This window comes from Mustela putorius, unplaced genomic scaffold, assembly GCF_011764305.1.
Source record: "Mustela putorius furo isolate JIRA1106 unplaced genomic scaffold, ASM1176430v1.1 tig00004007_pilon_pilon_pilon, whole genome shotgun sequence".
NCBI classification, from domain to species: domain Eukaryota; kingdom Metazoa; phylum Chordata; class Mammalia; order Carnivora; family Mustelidae; genus Mustela; species Mustela putorius.
Window position 1 is genome coordinate 5,376,874 of NW_025422145.1, and position 23,648 is coordinate 5,400,521.

Consider the following 23,648-nt stretch of genomic DNA (forward strand, 5'->3'; position numbering starts at 1 on the left):
ATATTGCCAAAGTAACAGGATGCCACTTCTCTGATGAGGCAATGAACTCTGAGTTCTGTCTCACTAGAAGATTCTCTCCTTCACTGGCTTTGATATTATGAGCTGCTGTGTTGGAGAGGACATGTGCCAAAGGACTGAGGGCAACCCCAGCAGGGAACTGAGGCCCTCCGACCAACAAGCAACCATGTAAGAGCTTGGCAGCAGACCTTCCCCAGTCGAGTCTTGAGATGAAACCCCAGTCCTGATGGCACTGGGTGGCAGTCTGTGACAGCCCAGGTGCAGGGTTCCTAGCCAAGCTGAGTCCAGACTTCTGACCCTTGTTAAATATATGTTAAATAATATATAGTTGTTTTTTTAAGCTGCTAAGCATAGGGTAATTTGTTACATAGCCATAGATACTTAATATGGGGCTATCCCATCTTGGGTTAGCTATTAAACCTTTCTGAGCCCAAGACCCTCAACTATAAATCGGGGATGCCAATATCTATTTCTCAGGTTGGCTGTGAAGATTCCATAGGCTAAATGTTTAATATTATAGCTGGTACCTTGTGAGCTTATTTTAAAGTTTACTTTTATTTTATTGACAACATTGTTTTTTTTTTAAGATTTTATTTATTTATTTAGAGAGAGAGAGAGAGACAGAGTGTTAGTGGGGGGAGGAGCAGAAGGAGAGGGAGAGAGAGTATCTCAAGGGACTCTGCTGAGCACAGAGCCCGACAGGGGTCTCGATCTCATGACCCTGAGATCCTGACCTGGGCTGACATTCAGAGTCTGACGCTCAACCGACTGTGCCACCCAGGCACCCCTATTGACAACATTTTTATATTCACCATGCACACCAATCTCGGAAATTAATTAATGCAAGGTACAGGAGATTAAAATAGCTAAGTCGATTTTTTTCCTAGAAATCACACATCAAGAAATTCTGTTACAGTTGACATGGAAGAAAGCATCGTTCAGATTTCTTCCTCCTGAATCTTGGGCAGTGAGGGGTGGGGGACACAGTTGGGTATCCGTATGCCAGAGGAAAGAAGACCCCAAAGGAAGAAAACTGGAAACAAAAGTTCCATAGAAAAATCTAAAAAAGATGAGCACATACATACTTAATATGAGTGACATGATCTATCCATGGTTTTGTCTGGCAATTGTCAGGGAAGCTGGGGAGTCTCGTACAGAAGGCACTCTGAGAAACCCCATCAACGTTTCACATGCGTGTACTCTTTAGTCTATTGGCTCCATTTCTAGGAATTTATTCTGAAGAAATTATCGGGAGAAGTGTACCAATATCGTTGCAGCATTGCCGATAAATATTAGGTTGAAACATTAAAAATTGATGATATTTAACCATTTTGATGTATGAAAACAGCAATTTCACAGAGTTCTATTGAGAAGGAGAGAATGAAACCACCCCAGAACAGAACCCAAATGGAATAGTGGAACAATGGAGTTTTATACACACACAAACACACACTCTCTGTGCATGAGGGCGTCAACATAGTGAGTGAAGAAAGCAGCTTACAAAACAGCAGATCCCCCCATGACTCACCCCGAGTATTTTCATGGAGCTCTGAGGATAGTGGAAAAGGCTCAAAAACAAGCATATGAATGCTAATATTTTGTGCCCTCGCCCCCCCCCCTCCACCATGTTTCCTGGTGGAGGGACTTCCTGACTCTTCTCCATCCGACCCCTTATAACAGGCCAGGGGAGGAGGAAGGATTTCTCGGATTGGTCACTTGTCAAGGATGAACTGGGCATGCATAGTGGGCACTTTGTCTTCCTGGGTCAGCCTGGCTCCAGAGCTGGCCTCCTGTTATCTGCTCCCCACTAAGCCAGGCAAGGTTAGGGGAGCTGGTTCTGCAGGGAGATGTTGATCGTTGTCGAGCTAAGCAATGACGGGGTGAGCGAGTACATCTCATTTAGAGGCAGAAAGCATTAGAAAGCCCACTTGGTTACCTACATCAGCCATGTCTTCCAGATTTGCTTTGATCAGTGGGAAGAAATCGATTGATCTCCTTATGTATCCAATAAAATACCCTTACATACCTAACAAAGAAGATATTTCTTGGACACCCCCCCCCGCGCCCACAAATACCGAACACACACCATTCCCGTAAGCCTTATAAAGTTGAGCTGTATCTACATCAGTATTAATATCTATATATCTAAAACTGTTTGCTATAGGGATGTCTAGGAAGGATAGCAGTGCAGAAACGCTCATCTTCTCTTCATTGCTTTGCCGTTTTGTAAAGACCATAGCTCTATTAGGTAGTTGGACTTTTCCTGGGAAATTAAAGAGGGGCCGTAAATCTCACAGCTTACCATCTCTGTCCTCCATAACACTGGACTATCCAGGGAACAGACGAAACGTGTGAATAGAACAGCAGCCAAAAAGGGTCATCATGGGAGAAAAAAATTCCCTCACTTTCCACTTGTTCAAAAACTAATTCATTATCTCCCCACTGCCTGGAAAATTGGCTCTCGCCTCCAACTAACCTGTTTTTGAAAGCAGAATACCCCCCCTTTTTTTTTCCTATTTGCTCAGACTAGAAACCCAAACCTTTGATTTCTGCCTTAGAGTCCCTGTGTTCAACCCGTCGCTGGGTTCTTTCTTTCACAGCATCTCTGTCCTACATTTTTTTTTCCTTTTCCATTCTGACTGCCAGAACTTTCTGCCTAGCCATTTCCAATTTATAGTGCTCTCTTCACATCCAGTTCCTTCCAACCAAAACCATAGTCTGCCCGTCTGTCTTACAGCAACTCGTCCGCTTCGTGTTCAAGGTTTTCCCCAATTTGCTTCTACCTGACCAGTCTTTCTCCAAACTGCCCCTTCCACAGATGTATACCCCCCCCTTCCTCCCCTCCCATGGTTTGTAACCCACGCTCACCTCTAGGGGGAGCCCAAGACTCTCCTCCCTCACCTCCCTTTGATTTTGTTGCCCAAAGCCAAGAAGGCCACCTTAAAGGGTGAAGCTTTAAGCTTTGGCACAAAATCAGAATTAAATTCTGACTCCTTCTCCTCTCAGAAGCATCCTGGCCAACTTCAATCACTATGAATACTGACAACAGGGACAGTCATGACAGATACCATTTCTTGGAGAGCCAGTCCCATAACAGTTGGGGTGTTTTTCCTGCAGTGCTTCCCCCAAACTCTATGAAGTATTCCATTTTCAAAATGAGGACACTGTGGCTCCGTGGACCCTAGGGGACTTGCCTGAGGTCATATGGCAAGTCAGTGATGGAGCTGAGATGCTAATCAGGTCTGTCTCCTCCTGCGCCCAAGCTTCTCAATCTGCCCACGGTGCTTTCCTACAGCCCCTGGGATAGATGATGGTGACTGGGCCCATGTCTAACTTCTCTGTGTCTTTCTGACTTCTGTCTTCTCATTGCCAAATGGCAGTAGTGCAAATCTGTATTCGTTTTCTAGGGCTGCCATAACAAATTACTACCAACTGGGTAGCTTAAAACAACAGAAATAGAGGGGCATCTGGGTGGCTCAGTTGGTTGGGCATCTGACTCTTGACTTATTTGAGAGAGAGAGAGAGAGAGAGAGAGTATGTGAGCTTGAGCTTGGCAGCGGGGTGGGGGGGGGTGTCAGAAGGACAAGCAGATTCCCCACGGCATGCAGAGCCCAACATGGGGCTCTATCCCAGGACCTCAAGATCATGACCGGAGCCCAAATCAAGAGTCAGACACTTAACCAACTGAGCCACCCAGGCATCCCCCCCAGGACACTTTCAAGACCAATTCTCAGGCTTCAACCAAGACTTATCCAACCAGACACTCCAGGGCAAGTCTGGGAATGGGTTCTTAAAAAGCCCCCCGGGGGACCAACGCTGGTCAGATTCAGACTCCTGTATAGTCAGTGGGAAACAGAGCATTGTTACGACAGACATTAGCACACACAGGATTCCACTCACTCCAATGGTGCCCGGCAGGATAAAAGGAGGAAAAACAAAATGAGGGCAGAGGAAAGGACAGGTGTCGACAGTGTTTTCCGAAGACTTTACATTTTGGTCCTGAGCCTCCAGGGGCAGAAACGTTATCTGGACAGGGCCAGGAACCACTTTGCAGTGACATTGCATGGACACATTATACATTAAAGAAAAGCAGCAGGGGGAGAGGCAGAGGTGGAAGTAGGTAGAACTCTGTTGTTGCCATCACTTCCGGCCAACCAACCCAATACGAAGACACATGGATCAATAACAGAATTGGAAATCTGCCTTCAGGACTGTCAACGTTCGTAAGTTTAATTGAGAAGCAAGTTTGATTCAATTCAACACGTATCGGTTGAAGGCTTCCTGTGTTTTTTGGTCCTGTTCTGGATACTTGGTTTATCCCACTGAAGATACATACTCGAAGATACATAAACTCCCTTGGGGAGTTTACAGCTCTGTGTTGGTTCCCAATCCTCTGGCGAGCTTCCAGGGTGTAATCTGAAACTGGCCACCGTTCTCAAGGCTATGCTCTTGGAGCAGCCTCTGAGAGTAGGAAAGGCAAGCAGAACCAGCATTCTAAGGACAGGCAGCAAGTGAGAAGCGTCCAAGTGCCTCGGTCTAGCTCATGGGTCAGCTCGCAGTCACATTGTTTTGATGACATCCGCCATAGATGCAAGGAGATCAGATTGTATGCACACTGTATCATTGAGTTGCAAGGTTTGGAGCTTTCAGGAGAGCACTAATTCTTTTTTTTTTTTTTTAAGATTTTATTTATTTATTTGTGAGAGAGAGGGATTTAGATAATGAGTGGGAGGAGGGGCAGAGGGAGAAGGAGACTCCTCGCAGGGCAGGAAGCCTAATGCAAGACTCCATCCCAGGCCCTTGGACCATAACATGAGCCAAAGGCAGATGCTTAACCCACTGAACCATTCAGATTCCCGGGAGAATGCTAATTCTTGCTGAGAAAGGGAAAAAAGGATCTTTCACGGCACCAAGTAATTGTGAAATACTTAAATGGTTCAGGAGGCTGAGTTCATGATACAGTTGAATAAAATGAAGATTGGAAAGGAAGAGTAAGCCCCTACAATCAGGCCAGAAGATTATTTACAAGGAATGTGAAGCCATGTAGGGGAGATTAAAAAAAAAAGAAGAAGAAGAAAAAAGAAAAGAAAATGGAAGAACAAAAGCTTAAATGAGAAAATTAAATTCGAGCGTTCGGGTAAAAAAAAAAAACTGGAGTAATTAGTATTAGCTGCTTCAAAGGCCAAGAATTTTATTATAGTAGTTTGGGACACTTCTGGCTGTTCATGTTCTACATGCGCATCATGGCAGGTGGGCAGAAAAACACAAGGAATGGGGTAGGGTTCATCAGCTTAGAGTTCCTCCTGAAGGTTCTGAAGCAGTGCTGTCTGTTAGAAATTTCTACAATGATGGAAATGCTTCTGTGCTCTCCTAGCCCTAGCCAGAGATGATGCCCAGTTCAATGTGAATTCAGAGAGACAACATTTGACTTTTTTCTTGTAAGGATGCTGGGATAGGGGCACCTGGGTGGCTCAGTGGGTTAAAGCTTCTGCCTTCAGCTCAGGTCATGATCTCAGGGTCATGGGATCGAGTCCCGCAATCGGGCTCTCTGCTCAGCAGGAAGCCTGCTTCCTCCTCTCTCTCTGCCTGCTTCTCTGCCTACTTGTGATCTCTGTTTGTCAAATAAATAAATAAAATCTAAAAAAAAAAAAGGATGGTGGGACATACTTTATCAGAAATTCAGATTGGACAGTGTGTCTTGCTCACATGTGACTACTGAGCACTTGAAATATGCCTCGTGTACCTGCAGAACTCTCATGGAAATGTTATTTAATTTTGATTAATGGATGTAGTTGCATGTGGCTAGTGGCTACCATAATGGCCAGCTTGATTTGAAGAAATAGGGTACATGAGAGGAACTTTGCCAGCATGAGATTTCCCTAGGGATGGCATTTGTACTCAAATTCCTCATTCTGGGTTCTACACATCAGGAAGTCCCACCTCGGTGTCCAAGAAGCACCCCCAAGGGTCCTGGCATGCTGGGAAATCTTCAGGAGTGTATCGAGAGAGTGGTGACCATAATAAGAACAAACTATTTATTGAGCAATTATTATGTGCCGTGAGACATACTTTAAATATGCTACGTCCCTGATTCCTGACAACAACTCTGCAGGTGAACATGATTACATTTACTGCACAGGTGAGGAACACGTATGTGGCTCAGAGAGGTTAAGTGACTTGCCTAAGGTCACAGAGCTGCTAGTAGAATGAGTTTACATTCAGGTTACATGACTGAACAGGGTAAAAGATGGCATCCAACAAAGACTCGTCAAACCAAATGGTAGGCAGCAAGGAGTATTGGCACCAAATGGACATGGAAATTGACCATGATTGGCAGGAAGAGGCGTGCAGGCTTTGGTATTTTGGTAAACGGTGAGATGACTCTGGGCGTGTTACGTGGCTTCCTTGAAGTTCCATTGTCTCATTTTTAAAATGAGGCGAGACTATTTTATTTGAGGGATAACAGCAGAGATTATGTGTAACGAGCTGGTAGGCACTCATAAATGATCAGTATACATGGTAACGTACATAACAGTTATATTTTCTTTCTGATAACGAAAACATGATCTGCGAGCTATGTGGCTTACCCAAAAGAGTCGTGATGATGTCTAAAAGGTCTCAAGGACATGATTTAATTTTTATGCTGGAGAACACAGGTACACCTGCAACATTTCAGAAATTCTCTAATACCTCGAAAAGGGAGAAATTGTGCAAGTTCTGTTAATATCAAGCCTGTGACAACTGTGAGGTCAATATATTAAAAACAACAACAACACACTGACTTTGGAGGTCTGAAGGACACGTGGTATGTTGACCAGGTCCAACCTATTTATTCCGTTTTTTAAAAATGATAAACTACATAAAATTGACATCTTCATGGATTGCCCTTCACCTTGACCCCATTTCTTAGTCTATCACTCCTGAGTCCCTCCTGAAGAAGTTCAGGTCAGGAGTGGGTAAAAGTGAGGGGTACCTGGTGCTCACGTTGCTGAGTCATAATAGTGTGCCTCACATTTCCACATATCTCAAATGTGCTGCACTAGGATACTCTCCATCCTTCCAGAATGATGATACCAGCCTGAATTAAAGCGTCACTCTGGGACTTTAACACTTCCCAAAAAGACCTCTGACAATCTGTGTGAGTCAGGGTTCTCCAGAGGAACAGAAGCAAAAATGTGTAGATGTAGAGAAAGAGATTTATTTTAAGGCATTGGCTCACAGAGTTATGGGAGCTGGCAAGTCCAAAATCTGGAAGGTGAGCCAGCAGGCTGCAGAATTAGGAATAGCTGGTGCTACAGTTGAAACTCAAAGGCCATCCGCTGGCTGAATACCCTCATGCTTGAGGAATCACTCTTTTGTTCTATTCAGATCTTCAACTGATTTGATGAGGCCCACCCACATTGCAGAGACTCATGGGCTCTCTTCAAAGTCCACCAATCTAAAGAACGCTCTCACAGAAACACATAGCATAATGTTTGACTAAATATCTTGACACCAGGGGCCAGCCAATAGGACATAAAACTTCACATCACACAGTCCGACCAGAAATGACTACATCAAGCCCAGGCACTTTCCTCCAAATGAGGCATTGAGCCCTTATGCCAAGACTACTGGCTCAAATCTGTAAATCAACCTGGCTCTTAATCCTAACAACCTTTGTCATCTGGTTTCCCAAACGTGGGCAAACAAGAAACAAGAGAAGGAGGTAGAGTGAAGACTCACCACAGGCACATTCTAGAAACAGGCAGAAGTGAAAGCACACAGCCTGACAGTGAGGAGGCGATGGAAGATCTCTAAAAAGTAGATGGAAGAACAATAAAAGCTCAGCGGCACAGGGCCTTTGAGTGTTAAGACACATTGTTCTACTTGCTTCATGGAGTGAGGCTACAATAGAGCCAAGTACAGCAACTGATAATCTTCATTATATACCTGGGTCTCTAAGTAACAACACATTTGGATTAGCTGTTACAAGGGGTAAGATGGAAGGAATAGGGCCATTTTTAAAGGGTGGGGAGGAGACATGGTAGTCACTGGCTGATATGCTCTCCCATTCTCACTCCCAACCCTCACCTGTGCCTGGGGAATACAGTGGATTCTCTGTTGGCTCTTTAAAAAAATTAGCCATTCTCCCTGTCTCAGGACAACTGGGGCATCCAGATCTCATTTTAAGAGAACTATGCTCTTTATCCCCAGACAGGTGGTTTGAGTGATATGGATAGCGCTTCTCAAGGGGTGATCCTTCTAGCTTCAGCCAGTCTAAGCATACCGTTTATCTTCTGACCTTGCTTCAAGAAGGAGCACATATTCAAACTGGCATTGCAGTGATGCAAATGGATGTTTGTCAGGGAGTTTTTGAGAAAAAGAATTTTTACACCTTCTCCTCTCTAGTGGTATCTCATGAGGGTGTGGTCTAGAACGATTGTAGTCATTCTGTTCCTATGAAGGGGGAACCTGGAGCTTTCAAGTGATGTGAAGGATTCCTCTACATGGAGACTGAAGGTAAAGCCAAAATTATACAAGGCAGAGAGTATAAATGGAGAAAGTTGGATTCTTATAACATCCTATGAGCAGCTTGATCAAACCTTACCTGAAGCTGATAGGGTTTTTAATTTATATACGCCAATGGATTCCTTTTTTGATTGAGCCAATTTGAACCGATTTTGAGTTATTTACTAGTACATGATACCTTACCGATAGAACATCTAGTCTTGAGAAGAGAATTTTGACTAGAAAAGAATGAGTTGAAGGGATAGTCTGAAAATAATAATAACAATATTGACTCAGAAAAAAAATGTACCAGGCATCTCGTATGTTCCAGAAACTGCCCAGAGCTTCACTGACTTTGCACAAAAGCAAATGAGGTTGGTGCTATGATAATCTCATTTTAAATGAAGATGTTAAAGCTCAGAAAGATTACATGACTTGCTCAAGGTTTGCACAGAAGGGAAATGGACTGAACAGGTCCAGCAGAGCATGTCCTACTGTCTAAGAATATGCTCTTCTCATGCTGCCAGGCAGAGAGCTGCACAAAAGAGAGTATGAGCTGCAAGAGCACGGTCAGAGGAGAATGGAACCACCAATCTGTACAGTGATAGGGGAAGATGGGGCAGGCAATGAGGCTGAGAGGTTGCTGGGACCCAGTGGTGGACAGGTCTGGTTCCCGCTGTTATTATCATTCAGTGATTCCTGTGTAGTTCTGAAGTTACTCATCATCATTACCAACAGAGCTATGCCCAACCACTGCCCAGGTTCAAATCAGGGTTATATGGTCAAGATAGCCATAATCCATTTATTCATGCAGCAGCCACAGGGGTGTCTATGCCTTAAGCACACTGCCTAGTGAGGAAGACAGTCGGGAAAGACATCAGGAAACAAATAATGACACCTGAAACAAACAAGTACACCTGTAAATAATCACCATGTGTGATGATAGCACCAACTGTGCAAAGGGCTACCTATAAGAGACAAAAACAGAGTGTTATAAAAAGAACGAGAATACCTGGTTTAAATAGGAAGAGTATGTCCAAGTGTGGGGGGGTAAAGCCTCTCCTTGGAAATGTGATTAAGCAGAGGCTTTGATGTTTAAATGGGCACATGCATCCTAAGCAGAAAGAACCACTTGTGCAAAAAGGGAACTTGATTTGCATGTTTAAGGAATCAAAAGAGGACAGTTACTGGGTGAGAGAGAGGTGGTGGTGGTGGGGTGTCTTGCAGGGTCTTGAGGCTCCCACTGGCACTTTTAATTCTTACTTTGTCTATCCCTCTTCTCTGTTTCCTGAGAATCCTCCCCAGGGCCAGATTATATGCAGGGAATAGGGATATGGTGATTAATAGTGATGATAATAATAATGCTTAATGCTCATTGAGGACTGACCATTCGTTATTAGAACTCTTGTCCAAGATTGGAGGCCGAGTCTCCTGGATATAGGCAGCTAGTTGAGAATTTCCTAAACTTGTCAGATCAAAAGCCAGGAGTTAAAAGCAGACCCTTCTGGAGATTTGGATTCAATAGGTGCAACTCCTCCTGGAATTTGTGTTTTTAACAACTTTGACAAACACTGCCCTAAAGCAGTGTCGCACAATGGCTTTATTTTTTTATTTTTATTTTTTTCCTTTTTCCTGGATGGATCCCAGTTTGGTCGCCTTGTGCAAACGGCTCCCCGTCTCTGAGCATCATCAATCTCCCCTTCTGAAAAATGCGGCCAATGACAGCACCATCTCCTGGCACTGGTGTGCAGATCAGGTGAGCTAAGATCCCTCATGAACGATGATGACGACACTAACAGGATGATGATGAAATGCCACGTCATCAGTTGTCCTAGATCATGGTTGGGGGCTTGGAGAACCGTCCCGAGGCAGGGCCCAGTTTTTCTGACCTCAAGCGAGGGTTGTCGGATGACATACAGGGGCCCTGTGACATTGGAATTTCAGGTAACAAGGCAAAAATTTGAGTGTAAGTATCTCCCAAATATTGCATGGGCTATACTTATACTGAACAATCAATTCATCAGAATCGTTCATCAGAAATTCCAACCTAACGGAGTGTCCTGTATTTTTATTTATGGGATCTGACAAGGCTACCCGGGGGGAAAGAAAGGGACCCCCAGCCTGAGCCCCAAAGCACCCCTCCTGCGGATGCACGTGGGCCCCAGTCTAGGCGCCTCCACTGGCCAGGCGCCCCAATCGATCCCAGAGGGGCCGCTCACGCTTCCGCCCCGCTCAGGCAGCACCAGCGGCGCCCCGAGCGGCCGAGCCCCGCGCGCCGGCCCTGCCGCCCCGCCCTGAGCAGAGGGCGCCGCCCCGAGGGGGGGCAGGACAGGCCCGGCGGTTGGGCCGTGTGGCGTCCAGCCGCTCCGTTCCACGGGAGGCAGAAACTCGCTCGCCATGTCGGCTGCGGAGGCGGGGGGTGTTTTCCGCCGAGCCAGGGGCAGGACCCTAGACGCGTTTCTCTCAGGTACTGCCGGCCTGTCGCTCGGGGAGGGGATGACTTGAAGGCTGCGGAACCTTCCGCAGGGGGAACCGTCGGTCTGGGGGCGCGCGCGCCTCCAGCCGGACCGCTTCGGGGGCTGCACCGGGGGGTGGGATGGGGGTGGGGATGGGGACCGCGGGGACCGCAATAGCGGCCTCACCGCCCGCGCTTCGGGCTTCGAGGGGACGCTGTTGAGAGTTGGCGGTGGGGGCCTCGGTGGCCGGGACCTGCCTTGTCTGAGAGAGGAGTCAGGCCGCAAAGGTGCTTTAGAGGAGCCTGGGCTGCGTAGTTAGACGTGCTTTCCTAGCCCTGCCTTGGGCACGTGACTTGGCAGGGCTCGGCCTCAGTTTCCCCACCGGCCCGCGGGGGAGACACAGACCGTGATCTTGTGTGCGGCGCTCCTCGGCGCTCGCCGCGTGTGACGTGCGGCTGTTTTTCTGGCCGTGGCTCCCCGGGATGTGTTTTCTACTCCCCGGGCCCGCTTACTTCCAGCAAGTGGGGTCATCCCCCCCCCCCCCCGGAATGCGCCCTGTGCCCATCGGGACAGCGGGGCGGGAGGGCAGCCTGGCCCGGGTCAGAGTTCAGTGCTTGGGGTTTGGCTCTCGTCCGCCCCGTGGTAAAAGTGTTGTGGGGTTGGTTGGTTTTTTTTGTTTTCCTCCGGGGGAAGCGTGAACAGCTTAAAAGGATTTTTTCTAGGGGCACCTGGGTGGCTCAGTGGGTTAAGCCTCTGCCTTCGGCTCAGGTCATGATCTCAGGGTCCTGGGATCGAGCCCCACATCCGGCTCTCTGCTCAGCCGGGACCCTGCTTCCCCACTTTTCTCTCTCTCTGCCTACCTCTCTGCCTGCTTGTGATCTCTGTTCTTCCAATAATAAATAAAATCTTAAAAAAAAAAAAAAAAAGGATTTTTCTAACCCAGTGCCCGGCATGGGCTAAATGAAGGTTAGCCGCCCAGCCCTAAGTGAAGAGGTTTCTGGATCCTCCCTGGCTTTTTGCTGCTGCCTGGAGTAAAGATTCCCTCCCAGGCACTCAGCAGTGCCCCCCAGGGACATCCCCCAGAGGCCCTGCACGATCTGGCTCCTGCTCACCTTGCTTGCTTCACACCTACCATCCATCCTGCCCTTTGCCCTGTTTTCCTGCCACGCTGGTTTTCTCCAAGGCCTTTTTTTTTTTTTTTAAGATTTTATTTATTTATTTGACAGAGATCACAAGTAGGCAGAGAGGCAGGCAGAGAGAGAGGAGGAAGCAGGCTCCCCGCGGAGCAGAGAGCCCGATGCAGGGCTCGATCCCAGGACGCTGGGATCACGACCTGAGCCGAAGGCAGAGGCTTTAACCCACTGAGCCACCCAGGCACCCCATCTCCAAGGCCTTTCTTTTTCCTCAGCTCCTATAGCTGATCGTTGGGCTGATAGGGCCCTGCCCTGTCTCGACCTTCCAACCCTAGTTAAAGTTCGGTCCCTGGCCGCGTTGTCCTTTTCCGTGGCTAGCCTAATGTAAGAAGCAGGTTCCTCCTCAAGGTCTCTGTCCTAAGACCTCCTTCTTTTCTCTCTCTGCAGCTCTTGGTGGGGAGTGGCAGGGCTCTGGGAGAGCCTGTGGGAGCCCAGAAATATAGCTGTGGCAGATTTTGGAAAATACAGTCTGCAGTAGTGCCCATTTTCTTTAAAAATTTTAATAGGACTTTTTTTCTTTTTCCCCCAGCATGAGGTTTTTGAGATTTATCTGTATTGATGTAAGTAGCTCTAGTTCTCCTGGGCGATACTCTCCTGTAAACCTTCTGTTGCTGGATATGCAGAGTAGCTTCCCCGAGGAAGGGGTGTGTTATCTGGTGGTGAAGCATGAGCGTGAGGAGGTCATGAGGCCCTGAAGGGAGGAAAGAGCGCTGTGGACAGTGGGTGGGTGGAACATGTGTCAAAGTCTGCAGCTGGGTGGGTTGGGAAGGGGAAGGATGGGGGGGCCGGTGGGGGGAGTAATTGAGGAGTTTTGTCTCTTTAAGAGTATGGAAGAGTTTTAAGGTGCATGCGTGAGGAAACCAGGACCCAGATCCGATTTCCATTTTGGAAGGAATCGTCTAGCGGCGGCAGTGACCGCAAAAGCCTTTCTACATCGGAGGAATTTGGGGTGCAATCTGGTTGCCAGCTAGAGCCCAAAGACTTGCCTTGAAGCAACATTACCATGCCCCGCGTTGTTCACTTGGGGTAACCGGAGGTGCGGGGGATTGTGGGGAGGGCTTCTGATGGAGATTATAGGGAGGGATACGGGGGGTGTCAAAGCTTCTGAACCCCCTGGAGTTGCGACAGGTCTGCCAGGGGGTCCAGAGAGTAGGAGAGTAACTCTCCTGGACAAGAACAGGGAGGTGGGGAGAGAGACTGGGAAGATCTAAGGACTGGAGGCTTCCCCTGCTGAGATAAGAGGGAAGGTGACCTTGGACTTCCCTTAGCAGTGGGGCCCACACCAGGTCTCCTTTCTGGGAGGATTGTCCCCAGCAGGAATGCGTGGTGTGGGCCATTTAGCGCAGGGCAACATTTTAGAGGCCCTGCCTTGGCGGGTCGAGCTTAGAACACCCAGTCAGGTGGGTTCATGTCTCTGGGTGCTGAAGCCCTAGTCCACTGCCAAGGTGCCTCCATTGCCCTCACCTGGTTGTCGTCAAGGGTGCGTCTCCCGTGGGCGCGTCTCCCGTGGGCATCACTGGCAGCTTTGAGAGCTGCTTGTAGAGGGTCCACTGCCAGGCCCGGCCCTGTGGGAAGGTGAATGCGCTGGAGCTGGGAGGGTGGCTCTAGAGGCCGGGCCGGGAGAGAAAGGGAAGCCACTGGCCTTTGCCGGTCTCTCGCTGAAATACACACTGCCGGTCGGGTTTGGTTAACTGGAGCAGCAGAGCCCAAAATGACAGCCGTGATAACCCTCATACACTGGCTCCTCGAAGCCCCCTCCTGAAGTATTGAAAGTTTGTTCCTCAAGGGAAGCCTGGCAGGTGAAGGGAAGAGTGCTGAGTCTGTTGCGGCTGCTGTAACCGAGCCCACGCCCCGGGTGGGTTATAGACCGCAGACCCTTCTCACAGTTCTGGAGGCTGGACGTCCAAGATCAAGGCGCCCGTGGCAGGCGTGTGGGGTGCAGAGCTGCCTGGTTCACAGAAGACCGCTTCTTGCTCTGCCCTCCCACGGGGGGAGCGGGGAGGGAGCTCTCGGGGGTCTCTTCCAGGAGGCATTACTTCTTCTCACCACGAAGCCTTCCTGGTTTCACCAACACCACATATCACATTGGGGTCTAGGTTTCAGCGTAAGAATTCGGGGGGCACACAGACATCCAGTGGGTGGTATGAACACCCTAAGACCGTGTCCCCCCCGGGGACGGATGGCAGTGGCAGGACTGCATTGTACTTCTTCAGTATCCTTAGTCATCCGTCCTCTGTTAGCACCGTCAGTGAGGATCCGTCTGCACACACTTACACAGAGTGAGTTGTACTTGTCTCATTTGAGAGGGTTCACATTCCTCAGGCATGTTCAGATACTCATTTTAATTAGGCAAATTGATAATTATATTTCCTTGACACATACCCTAATCAAGACTACTTTCTCCCAGCAAATAATTGTTTTTCTAAAAAGTTGGCAACATCTGTTTTGAAGAAATTCTAAAAAAGGAGAAATATCAAGGTAAAATAGGCATCAAAAATTAACCTTTTTATAAGATAATTTTTTTTTTAAGATTTTATTTATTTATTTGACAGAGAGAGATCACAAGTAGGCAGAGAGGCAGGCAGAGAGGAAGGGAAGCAGGCCCCCTGCTGAGCAGAGAGCCCAATGTGGGACTTGATCCCAGGACCCTGAGATCATGACCTGAGCCGAAGGCAGCAGCTTAACCCACTGAGCCACCCAGGCGCCCCCCAAAAATTGACCTTTTTAAAATTTGTTTTTGGGTCCTAAACTGTTCTTTTTTCCAGTTTTCATTTTACTACCAGAATATTTTCCCCCTTGAGGAATAGGGCTCTTTGGTGGTTTTCTTAAAAAGATGATTTCCCTGGACGTTTTAAATCTCTGAAGCTGTTTCAGAGATTTCGCCAAACCTGAATATTTCTCAGTCCCCTCTGGAAACCCTCTCACGTGGCAGAAAATAATTGGAGTTTCCAAAAACAAAAAAAAGAAACTTGCCCTATCTCTTCCAGGTTTCACCTAAGAACTCTTCTAGACATAGTAGACCTGCAAATGTGTATCCAGGTCTGAACGGGGTTGAAAATACTATAGTTTGAAAAATTGCAACAGATCAGTGAAGAAAATGAAAATGAAATAAATGCTTTTAATTATGCGGTATAGTTAGGCCACACCAATCATCTCTTACATGAGAAGGGCTTCTGTGACCAAAACAAGAATTTTGATTACTTACCCCACCTCAATATCACCATCATCATCGGTCAAAATTAGCATATAAAACGTTCCTGTCCTAACATTTCCAAAAGACAACTTTTATTTTTGAGCGCCCTTTATTTATTTATTTTTTTTGGCCTTTCTCTATTTTATAACTTTATGGAGGTACCATAATATTCACTCATTTTAAGTTCACAGTTCAGTGATTTTTAATCAATTTGCAGAGTCGTACAGTGTTGGGATTTTAGAACCTTTGTCTCCCCCCCAAAAAGAAACCTCGTGCCCATTTGCAGTCTGTTCTGTCTCCACTCCCTACACAGGCAACTTCTAGTTTACCTCCATGGCTTTGCCTTTTCTGGACATTTCGTATAAACGGAATCCCATAATCTGTGGTCTTTTGTGCCTGGCTTCTTTCCGGGAACATCATCTTTTCAAGAGTCTCTCCTGTCGTAGTGGATAATCGCACTCTGTTCTTTTTACTGAGTGGTATTCCATGGTACAGGAAACCACATCTTGTTCATCCATTCACCCATTGATGCACTTTTGGACTTTGGCAGACGTTCCCCAACTTGGACACTGGCTATTAAGAATAAAGCTGTTATGGACCTCCACATGCAGATCTTTGCATGGACATACGTATCATTTCTCTGGGGTAGACACGTGACGTTGGAGTTGCTGGATCGTATAAGTAACTACGTTTGACATTTTGAGGAACTTCCAAACTGTTTTCCAAAGCAGCTGCACCATTTTACCACCACTCGGGTACGTGGGTCCACGTTTCTCTCTGTCCCCGCCAACACTTACCACTTATCATCTGTCTTTTTGATTATAGCCAACCATATGTGTGTGAATTGGTATCTCATTGTGGTATTGATTTGCATTTTCTTAAAGGCTAATGAAGTTGAACATCTTTTCATGTGCCCACTGGCCCTTTGTATGTCTTTGAAGAAATATCTTTTTCAGGTCCTTTGCCCCAATTCTAATTGGGTCGTGTTTTTATTGAGTTGTTAAGAGTTCTTTATATATACTGGATACAGATCCCTTATCAAATCCATGGTTTGCAAATATTTTCTCCTGTTCTGTGGATTCTCCTTTTCTTTGCTTGATAATATCCCGTGCAGCACCAGGATTTTTAATTTTGATGAAGTCCAGATTACCACATTTTTCTTTTATCACTTGCACTTTTAATGTCCTAAGAAACCTTTGCCTAACCTTCACAAATTGTGAAGATTGACTTTTGCATTTCTTCGAAGAGTGTTCTAGTTTAAGCTCGTAACATTTAGGTCTAGGTCCATATTGAATTAATTTTTATGTATGGTATGGGGTAAGGGTCTAATTATTAGAAAAAACACTCTTTTTTTTATACTACAGTAGAAACCTGTAGTTGGTCAATGACTAGAAAAAAATTAGCCAAAGAAGGGAATTAAAAAAAAATTACACATTCTTTTAACATTTCCTTTTAATGTAAACGATAAATGTACATTCATTTACCATTCTTTTGAGGTCGGGCCAAGGACTTGTCTTGGAGTATTGGGTTTACAGATGGGCCTGCCATGGAGCCTTTCTTGCATAAACAGCACCCATAATGAATCCTTTCCAGTTTGGGTTTTTTCCAATGGAGTAGTCAGTTAAAAATCACTTGGAAAGCACTCCCGGGTAAAGAATTTTAGGTTTATACTTGCTTTTCCCTCTAATCTTTTACGCTTGTCTCCACAACACCTAATTCAATAGTACTTTATTTTCACGAGCTTGCCTTTTATTGAGTGTTCCTGAAGGGTCTGTCTTAGTTTTTATCGGAAGCAGCCCTTTTTACAATTCATATTTCCCTGGTTTACATGTTTAACTGATTGATTTAAAAATAAGCGCTAGCATGAACAGGTTCGGGGACAACTTCTGATGGATGTGCAGAACAGAACCCTTGAGGGACCTCGGGTGACAGTCCATGCCTTTGCAGAGGGCATGGAGAGCGTTGGTGGATCTGAAGGTTTGTTAAGAGAATGTCTCTTTCACAGAGAGGACTAACTGGCAGCTTTTTTTATTTGTGAAGCATAGGATTTTTCACTTTGCCAAGCCCTCCCAATTAGTTACAGGCGATAGCATGGGGCCCTGGCAACCGGAGCCTCCGGGAGCCCGAGAACCACTGTCAGCCTCTCTCAGGACCAGGTCTGATAGGTAGCCAGACAGTCAGGAAATATTTGTTGAGGGAAAGAATGCCCAAAGTCCCCAGGTACTTGTTTAAAAGAAAAAGGAAAAAAAAAAACCTAGTCACGTTAATGCCGGAGGTCCTTCCTCATTTGTAAAATGAAGGCAGAGTGTTGGCTCGAGTTGTCTAAGGTGCATCCGTGGTTTGACTTATTTCACTTGGCCTCATCTCCATCCGTGTCGATGCAAATGGTGGGTTTTCATCCTTTCTGCTGGCTGAGTAATACTCCTTTGTATACATGGACCGTATCTTCATCCATTCGTCTGTTGAAGGGCATCTCGGCTTCTTGCACAGTTTGGCTATCGTGGACATTGCTGATATGAACATTGGGGTGCACGTGTCCCTTCTTTTCACTACATCTGTATCTTTAGGGTAAATACAATGGACTATTACTCAGCCATCAGGAGGGATGGATGCTCAACTTTTGCATCAGCATGGACGGGACTGGAGGAGATGATGCTGAGGGAAATAAGTCAAGCAGAGAGAGTCAGTTATCCTATGGTTTCACTTACTTGTGGAGCATAAAGAATAGCACAGAGGACAGTAGGAGAAAGAAGGGAAAAATGAAGCAGGAGAAACCGGAGGGGGAGACGAACCATAAGAGGCTGTGGAGTCCAAGAAACACACTGAGGGTTTCGGAGGGGAGAGAGGCAGGGCGATGGGCGAGCCCGGTGGTGGGTAGTAAGGAAGGCACGGATTGCGCGGAGCGCTGGGTGTTACATGCAAACAGTGAGTCATGGGACACCACCTCAGAAACTAACGATGTACTGCAAGGCGACGAACATAACATAATAAAAAAAATTACCAAAAAAAAAAAAAGAGAGATGCAGCCATGGTGAAGATGGTGGCTTCATTGACGTGAGGGCGTCTAGACAGTTGGTCACACTTGGGCGGGAGGGCCAAGAAGGGAGCGCAGCTCTTCTGGCTCCTGGCCCTTTGACCTTGCCACCGGAACATACTGGAATAGGACGGAACTCTTCTTCTTCTTCCCAGTCTGCTCCTCGTCCTGTCTCCCCCCAACTCCTGTTCAGCCAGAAGCCCAGGAGTCCACCCAGACCTCTCCTCCTCCCTTTCTTCCCACAGCCACCTCCTCTCAACCTCCAGAGCTCACCTGGGTTTTGGCCATCAGTCCCCTTCCCAGCCCCCGCCACTGTGACCCCCCAGCCACCTGCATCTCTGACCTGGACAGTCCCAGCAGCCTTCTGGATCTGTTCCCAGGACAGCATCCAGAGCCATCTCTTTGAGACAGAAGTTGGGCCCATCATTCCTTTGACGTGGCTTTTCTCTTTCTCTTTCTCTCTCTCTCTCTAGTCTCTCATTCCTCAGGGAGCATTTTAGAAGAAACCCATGCTCATCTTCCCATTCACAATTAGGGCCCTTGTTACTTAACTCCCTTCGCTCATTCTTCCTTTACGACCCTTACTATAGTTTGTAGTTGTGTATTTATTCCTGTGACTTTTATGCCTTTTCGTGACTCCAGACTATGAATGCCTGGAGGGCAGGAAGCCCACCCCTAGGACAGCGTCTGGCAGGGGTTGTCACTCAGTGGCCATTTGTTATAGAAAGAAATGAGTAAATGTGATCCCATTTCGGTATCTGCCTAACCCATTGCATACACCATGAAGCCTCGGGACAAAACAAAACAGAAACCAAGGTATTGAATCCATCCGTAGGATCCCTTGCAAACTACCCCGGGGTTCACGCACTGCTCAGAGGTGTCTGTGAAAAGAGGTTCTTGTTACCAGATGGGTACCCTCTCCGGGCCACATCTGCCCTGGGGAGGGGGAAGGGGGGAGGGGGGCCTTCTCCTTGCATGCAGGGTCTCTGTTAGCCCAGCCTAGTACCTGCAGGGCACCTCTGCCCAGAGACAGCACCTTCTTCCACTTCTCCCCGAAGCACCATCTGGGCCAGCAGCCATCTGCTGTCTTGGCAGGGGAGCATGGCTAATGGTGGGAAACAAGTCATAGCGAGCATCCACCCCAAAAAGACAAACCCCAAATGGAGTTCTGCTTTGGAAAAGCAAGAGAGAGTTTCAGGAAATGTGTGTGTTTCTCCCCTCCGCGCGCCGCACCCCCCCACCGCTGCTGTTGTCTAGAATAGCATCGGGCAAAGCTGGTGATGCTGAAAGCCACCTGGCCAAGGAGCCCTGGCCTGTCTACTTTGCTCCTTCTCTGAAGGGTTGCAGATAACGATTTTGGCAGGTCCTTTATCCCCGAATGGCAAGTGTGGCCGCCAAGCTATGACTCAGAAGCTTTTGTGCGTCTCACAAACCACCTTTGGATGCATTTAGGCAAAGAAAAGAGAGGTTGGATGAATTCAGTTTGCTACTTAGGGAAAGCAGTATGGAGACTCTGAGGCTCTTGCTGTCGAAGTTAATTATTTGGGGGGAGGAGGCGGCCCTGAAGGGCACTATTTTTTTTTTTTTTTTTAAAAACAGCTTCACACACCATACAGTTCACCCTTTTACAGGGTACAATTCAGTGGCACTTTATCTGTTCACAGAATTGGGCAACCGTCACCACAGTCGCTTTTAGGACATTTTCATTACCCCAGAAAGAAGCCTGGCACCCCTTAGCTGTCATGACCGCCCTCCCTACCCCACCCCCACCACTCCAGCCCTGGGCAGCTGGAATGGCACTATTAAATGGGGCATAAGATCTGGCAGCTTTAGGGTCAGGACTTTTGGATGGTTGGACCAGAAAGGGTCCCAGAGTGGTGAGGATTGCTTTGCTACTGTTGTTGTTGTTTTTAACCCCTAAAATAAGATTAGTCCCTGGAGGAGATGAGGGGAAGTGCTGAAGACACTGAGATCGTGATTCACTGGGCAGATGGCTCCTGGGAGAAACCGCAAAAATCCCATTTCGTTGGCATTTGCCCTTGAGCCAGGAAGCCTCCCAGGAGCTGAAAGGCTCCCCGTCTTCGCCGTTCTCTATCCAAAGCAGTCGCCCCAGTATGTGAACGGAAGGATGTCAGAACGGAAGCCTGTAATTGTGTGTGTTCGTGTGCCTGTGTCTGTATCATCTAGTATTTTCTGCATGCCCTGTGAGTGGTGCGGATTAAATAAATGGGAAAGGTTTTGGTGGCTTCGTCTCTGCTCAGACAGGGGTAGGAGTTACCGTAAGTGAGAGTTCCGATCCTAGAAGATCAGGCTTGACTGCTTACAAGTGTGCTTATGGCGTGTAAATGCTTTATGTGTCTGCGCTCAGTCATTGGTCATAGCAGCCCTTCTTGGGGTAGCCGTGTTCCTCTTACTTTACGGATGAGGACACTGACACCCCGAGAGGTTAAGAATTCTTAACCTGGTCATGTCACATGGTTCGTAAAGCGGGGGACATGGGATTGGAGCCTGGCCTGCAAGCTTCAGAGTTGAGGCTGCCCTGGGACCCCATGAGGGCTTTGGGAGATGGAGACTTTAGGTCTTCCTCAAGCCCACATGTGCCAGGCTGATCTCTCCTCTGCCCTCCATTCCCGCTTGCCTCTGGAGGCAGGGTCCTGTCCTTGCTGTGCGCTCTGCCTGGGGAGCGTCCCCACAGCCACTCTGTGCCTGGCTCTCATGTCGCCTCACGGCTCTGTCCATTGCCAGCTCCCACCCACCTGTCACCCTGTCCGTGATCGCTGTGATTGCTACCGCGGTGGTAACGAGCATAGTGTGCGGCCAGCTTAGGGGTTGAGCTGTTCATCATCCATCTCCCCACTGTTGTGTGAGATCTTAAGGAATGGGACCTGTGGCTTTGCTCACTGTCAAGTGTCCAGTGACGAGGGCGGGCCCTGTCACATGGCGGGTGCTCAGAACAAGCTCGCTGAATGAGGGAAGAGGGGACCGCTGCTGGAGTTTCAGTCGTTTCTGTGCCCTTCTAGTCACATGGAGGCATGTGGACCCACCAGTCCCAATTCCTGCCTGATTTTGAGTCAGAGACGTCAACAGGAGCCCAAACACTGAACTTTAAACAGTGTAGCGACGTGCGGTTGTAGTGATGGGGCCTGGTTTGGCAGACTGCTTGCTCATCTGACTTCTTAACCAGTATCTTCCGAAGCGCAGACGAGATTTAGGAAATGAGACTTTGCTTTATGAGAATTAAACTGAGAGCCATTTATCATTGTTTCGCACCTTGAGCCGTTTGAGGTAGCCTGTGCAGGAACCGGTTTGGCGCACCAGGAGAGCACAAGCTGTCCCAGTATTGGGTGGAAATTAATGGCATGACGGACTCGCGTAGGCCTTTTTCTGGTTGCGTGATGAAAACAGTGACTCATTTGCTTGTGGGGGGCGCATTGATTACAATTAGCCATCGATTAACTGGTAATAGCAAAAGGATCAATGAAATTTCCAATTCTTGGTCTATGGTAAGAAGTCAGCTTTCATTGAGGGGGACGGATATGCCTGAAAGGTGTAAGAAAAATAAGAGAGAGGCAATGTATTGACAGAGACAGATTTCCGAAAACAGGTAGTTCCCGATGTGAACTGCAAAGAACAGTTGTCATCCGAACCTCTGTCTTTCGGGCAGGATATCAGCACATAAACAGTCTCGCAGGAAGGATTAGTAGCAAGGCGTGTGAGTTTTTAAAGGTTTTTAAGATTCTTCTCTGTGTATAGTTGCTTTGTACCCAGTAAATGCTAAAAGAAGACTCACGGGCCTTTACTGTCTGTGGTTTAATACCACCCAAATCCACTGTCTTTTTATTCCTCAGTGTTGAAAGATGGTTTCTATGACAGTCTCTCTCAGTTAGCAGAAATCTGCAAGTGGCCAGATCCTGATACTTTCTATACAAGGGCTGAATCAGATTCTTTTTCCTTTCCTTTTCTTTTTTTTTTTTTTTTAAGATTTTATTTATTTATTTGACAGAGAGAGAAATCACAAGAAGGCAGAGAGGCAGGCAGAGAGAGAGGGGGAAGCAGACTCCCCACTGAGCAGAGTGCTGATGCGGGGCTCGATCCCAGAACCCTGAGACCATGACCTGAGCCAAAGGCAGAGGCCTAACCCACTGAGCCACCCAGGCGCCCCCTGAATCAGATTTCTAAGGCCAATTTTTTTTTTATAAAAATATTTTAAAATTGGTTTAAATTTTTATTTTTATTTAAACAAATTTTTTGAAGATTTTATTTATTGAGAGGGAGAAAAGAGAGAGAGCACAAGCGAGTGAGAGTACAAAAGCAGGGGGAGGGAGAAGCAGACTCCCCGCTGAGCAGGGAGATGTGAGGCTCAGCAGGGCTTGAGGCTGGAGGCTTGCGTGGGGCTCCATCCCAGGACACTGGGATCATGACCTGATGCACTGATGCACATCGTGACCTGATGGGATCATGACCGAAGGCAGATGCTTAATTGACTGAGCCAGCCAGGCGCTCCTGATTTAAATTTTTAAAAGCTAAATTTTAAAATTTGATTCAGACTATGGTTAATAAATTACCATAATTCAATATGTATGATAATATAATAAATAATATTTACAATAAATACAGATAGACCATATATATTATATATATAATATATATCTGACATCATTTGGACAGTCCTAGCTAGATAGGTCTTCTCTACAGTCTCACCTGTGACCACCTGCCCTGAGGGTCAGGGCTCTGGGGAATAATAGGCCTGGTTCTGCCCTTCAGGACTTGTTAGACCTCAAGCAGGATATTTAACCTTGACCTTGCTGAGTTTCTTCTTCTGGAAGCAAAATGGAAGCACTACCATAGATATTGCTTGTCACCGCACATGTCCACAGGGTCCCATGGTGCATGGGACCAGTCGCGGATCACGGTGAATTTGAGATCACATGCCCCCTTCGAGGAGCAGCTGGTGCTCGGCACAGCCAATCAGCATCCTCCAACTGGGCCTGGTTTGGCTGGATTCTCCAGGAGAATCCAGAAAACCAGGTATCTGTATGAAACTAATGAATTTAAAATGTTGGCAACAAATTCAAAATTTTAGAACCATTATGTGGGCCAAACAAAACACCCCTGCTGGCCAGACCGCAGCCAGAGGCCTGGAATGTGAAATTTCTGGAGAGGATCACCAGTTGGCATCCCATAGAAGGCGGGTGTTCTGGGCTCTCGCCTGTCCCCTGAGTCAGCCCGGTGCTGTTGGCAGGGACTGGGAGCATCACAGCCTTCTG

General features: G+C 47.2%; 1 protein-coding gene across 4 annotated transcripts in view; it reads left to right on the plus strand.

The window, feature by feature from the left end:
- The first annotated feature begins 10,762 nt into the window (after positions 1–10,762).
- The window catches only part of CPPED1 (calcineurin like phosphoesterase domain containing 1), a 99,567-nt gene continuing 86,681 nt past the window's right edge, over positions 10,763–23,648 (plus strand). For 2 of the 4 annotated variants that reach the window (XM_045072042.1, XM_045072041.1), the window contains exon 1: positions 10,763–10,972. In XM_045072042.1, coding sequence (XP_044927977.1) covers positions 10,903–10,972 — 70 coding nt within the window. In that variant the 5' untranslated portion in view covers positions 10,763–10,902. The remainder of the gene's footprint in view (positions 10,973–23,648) is intronic. The other 2 variants (XM_045072039.1, XM_045072040.1) reach the window with 1 other exon arrangement.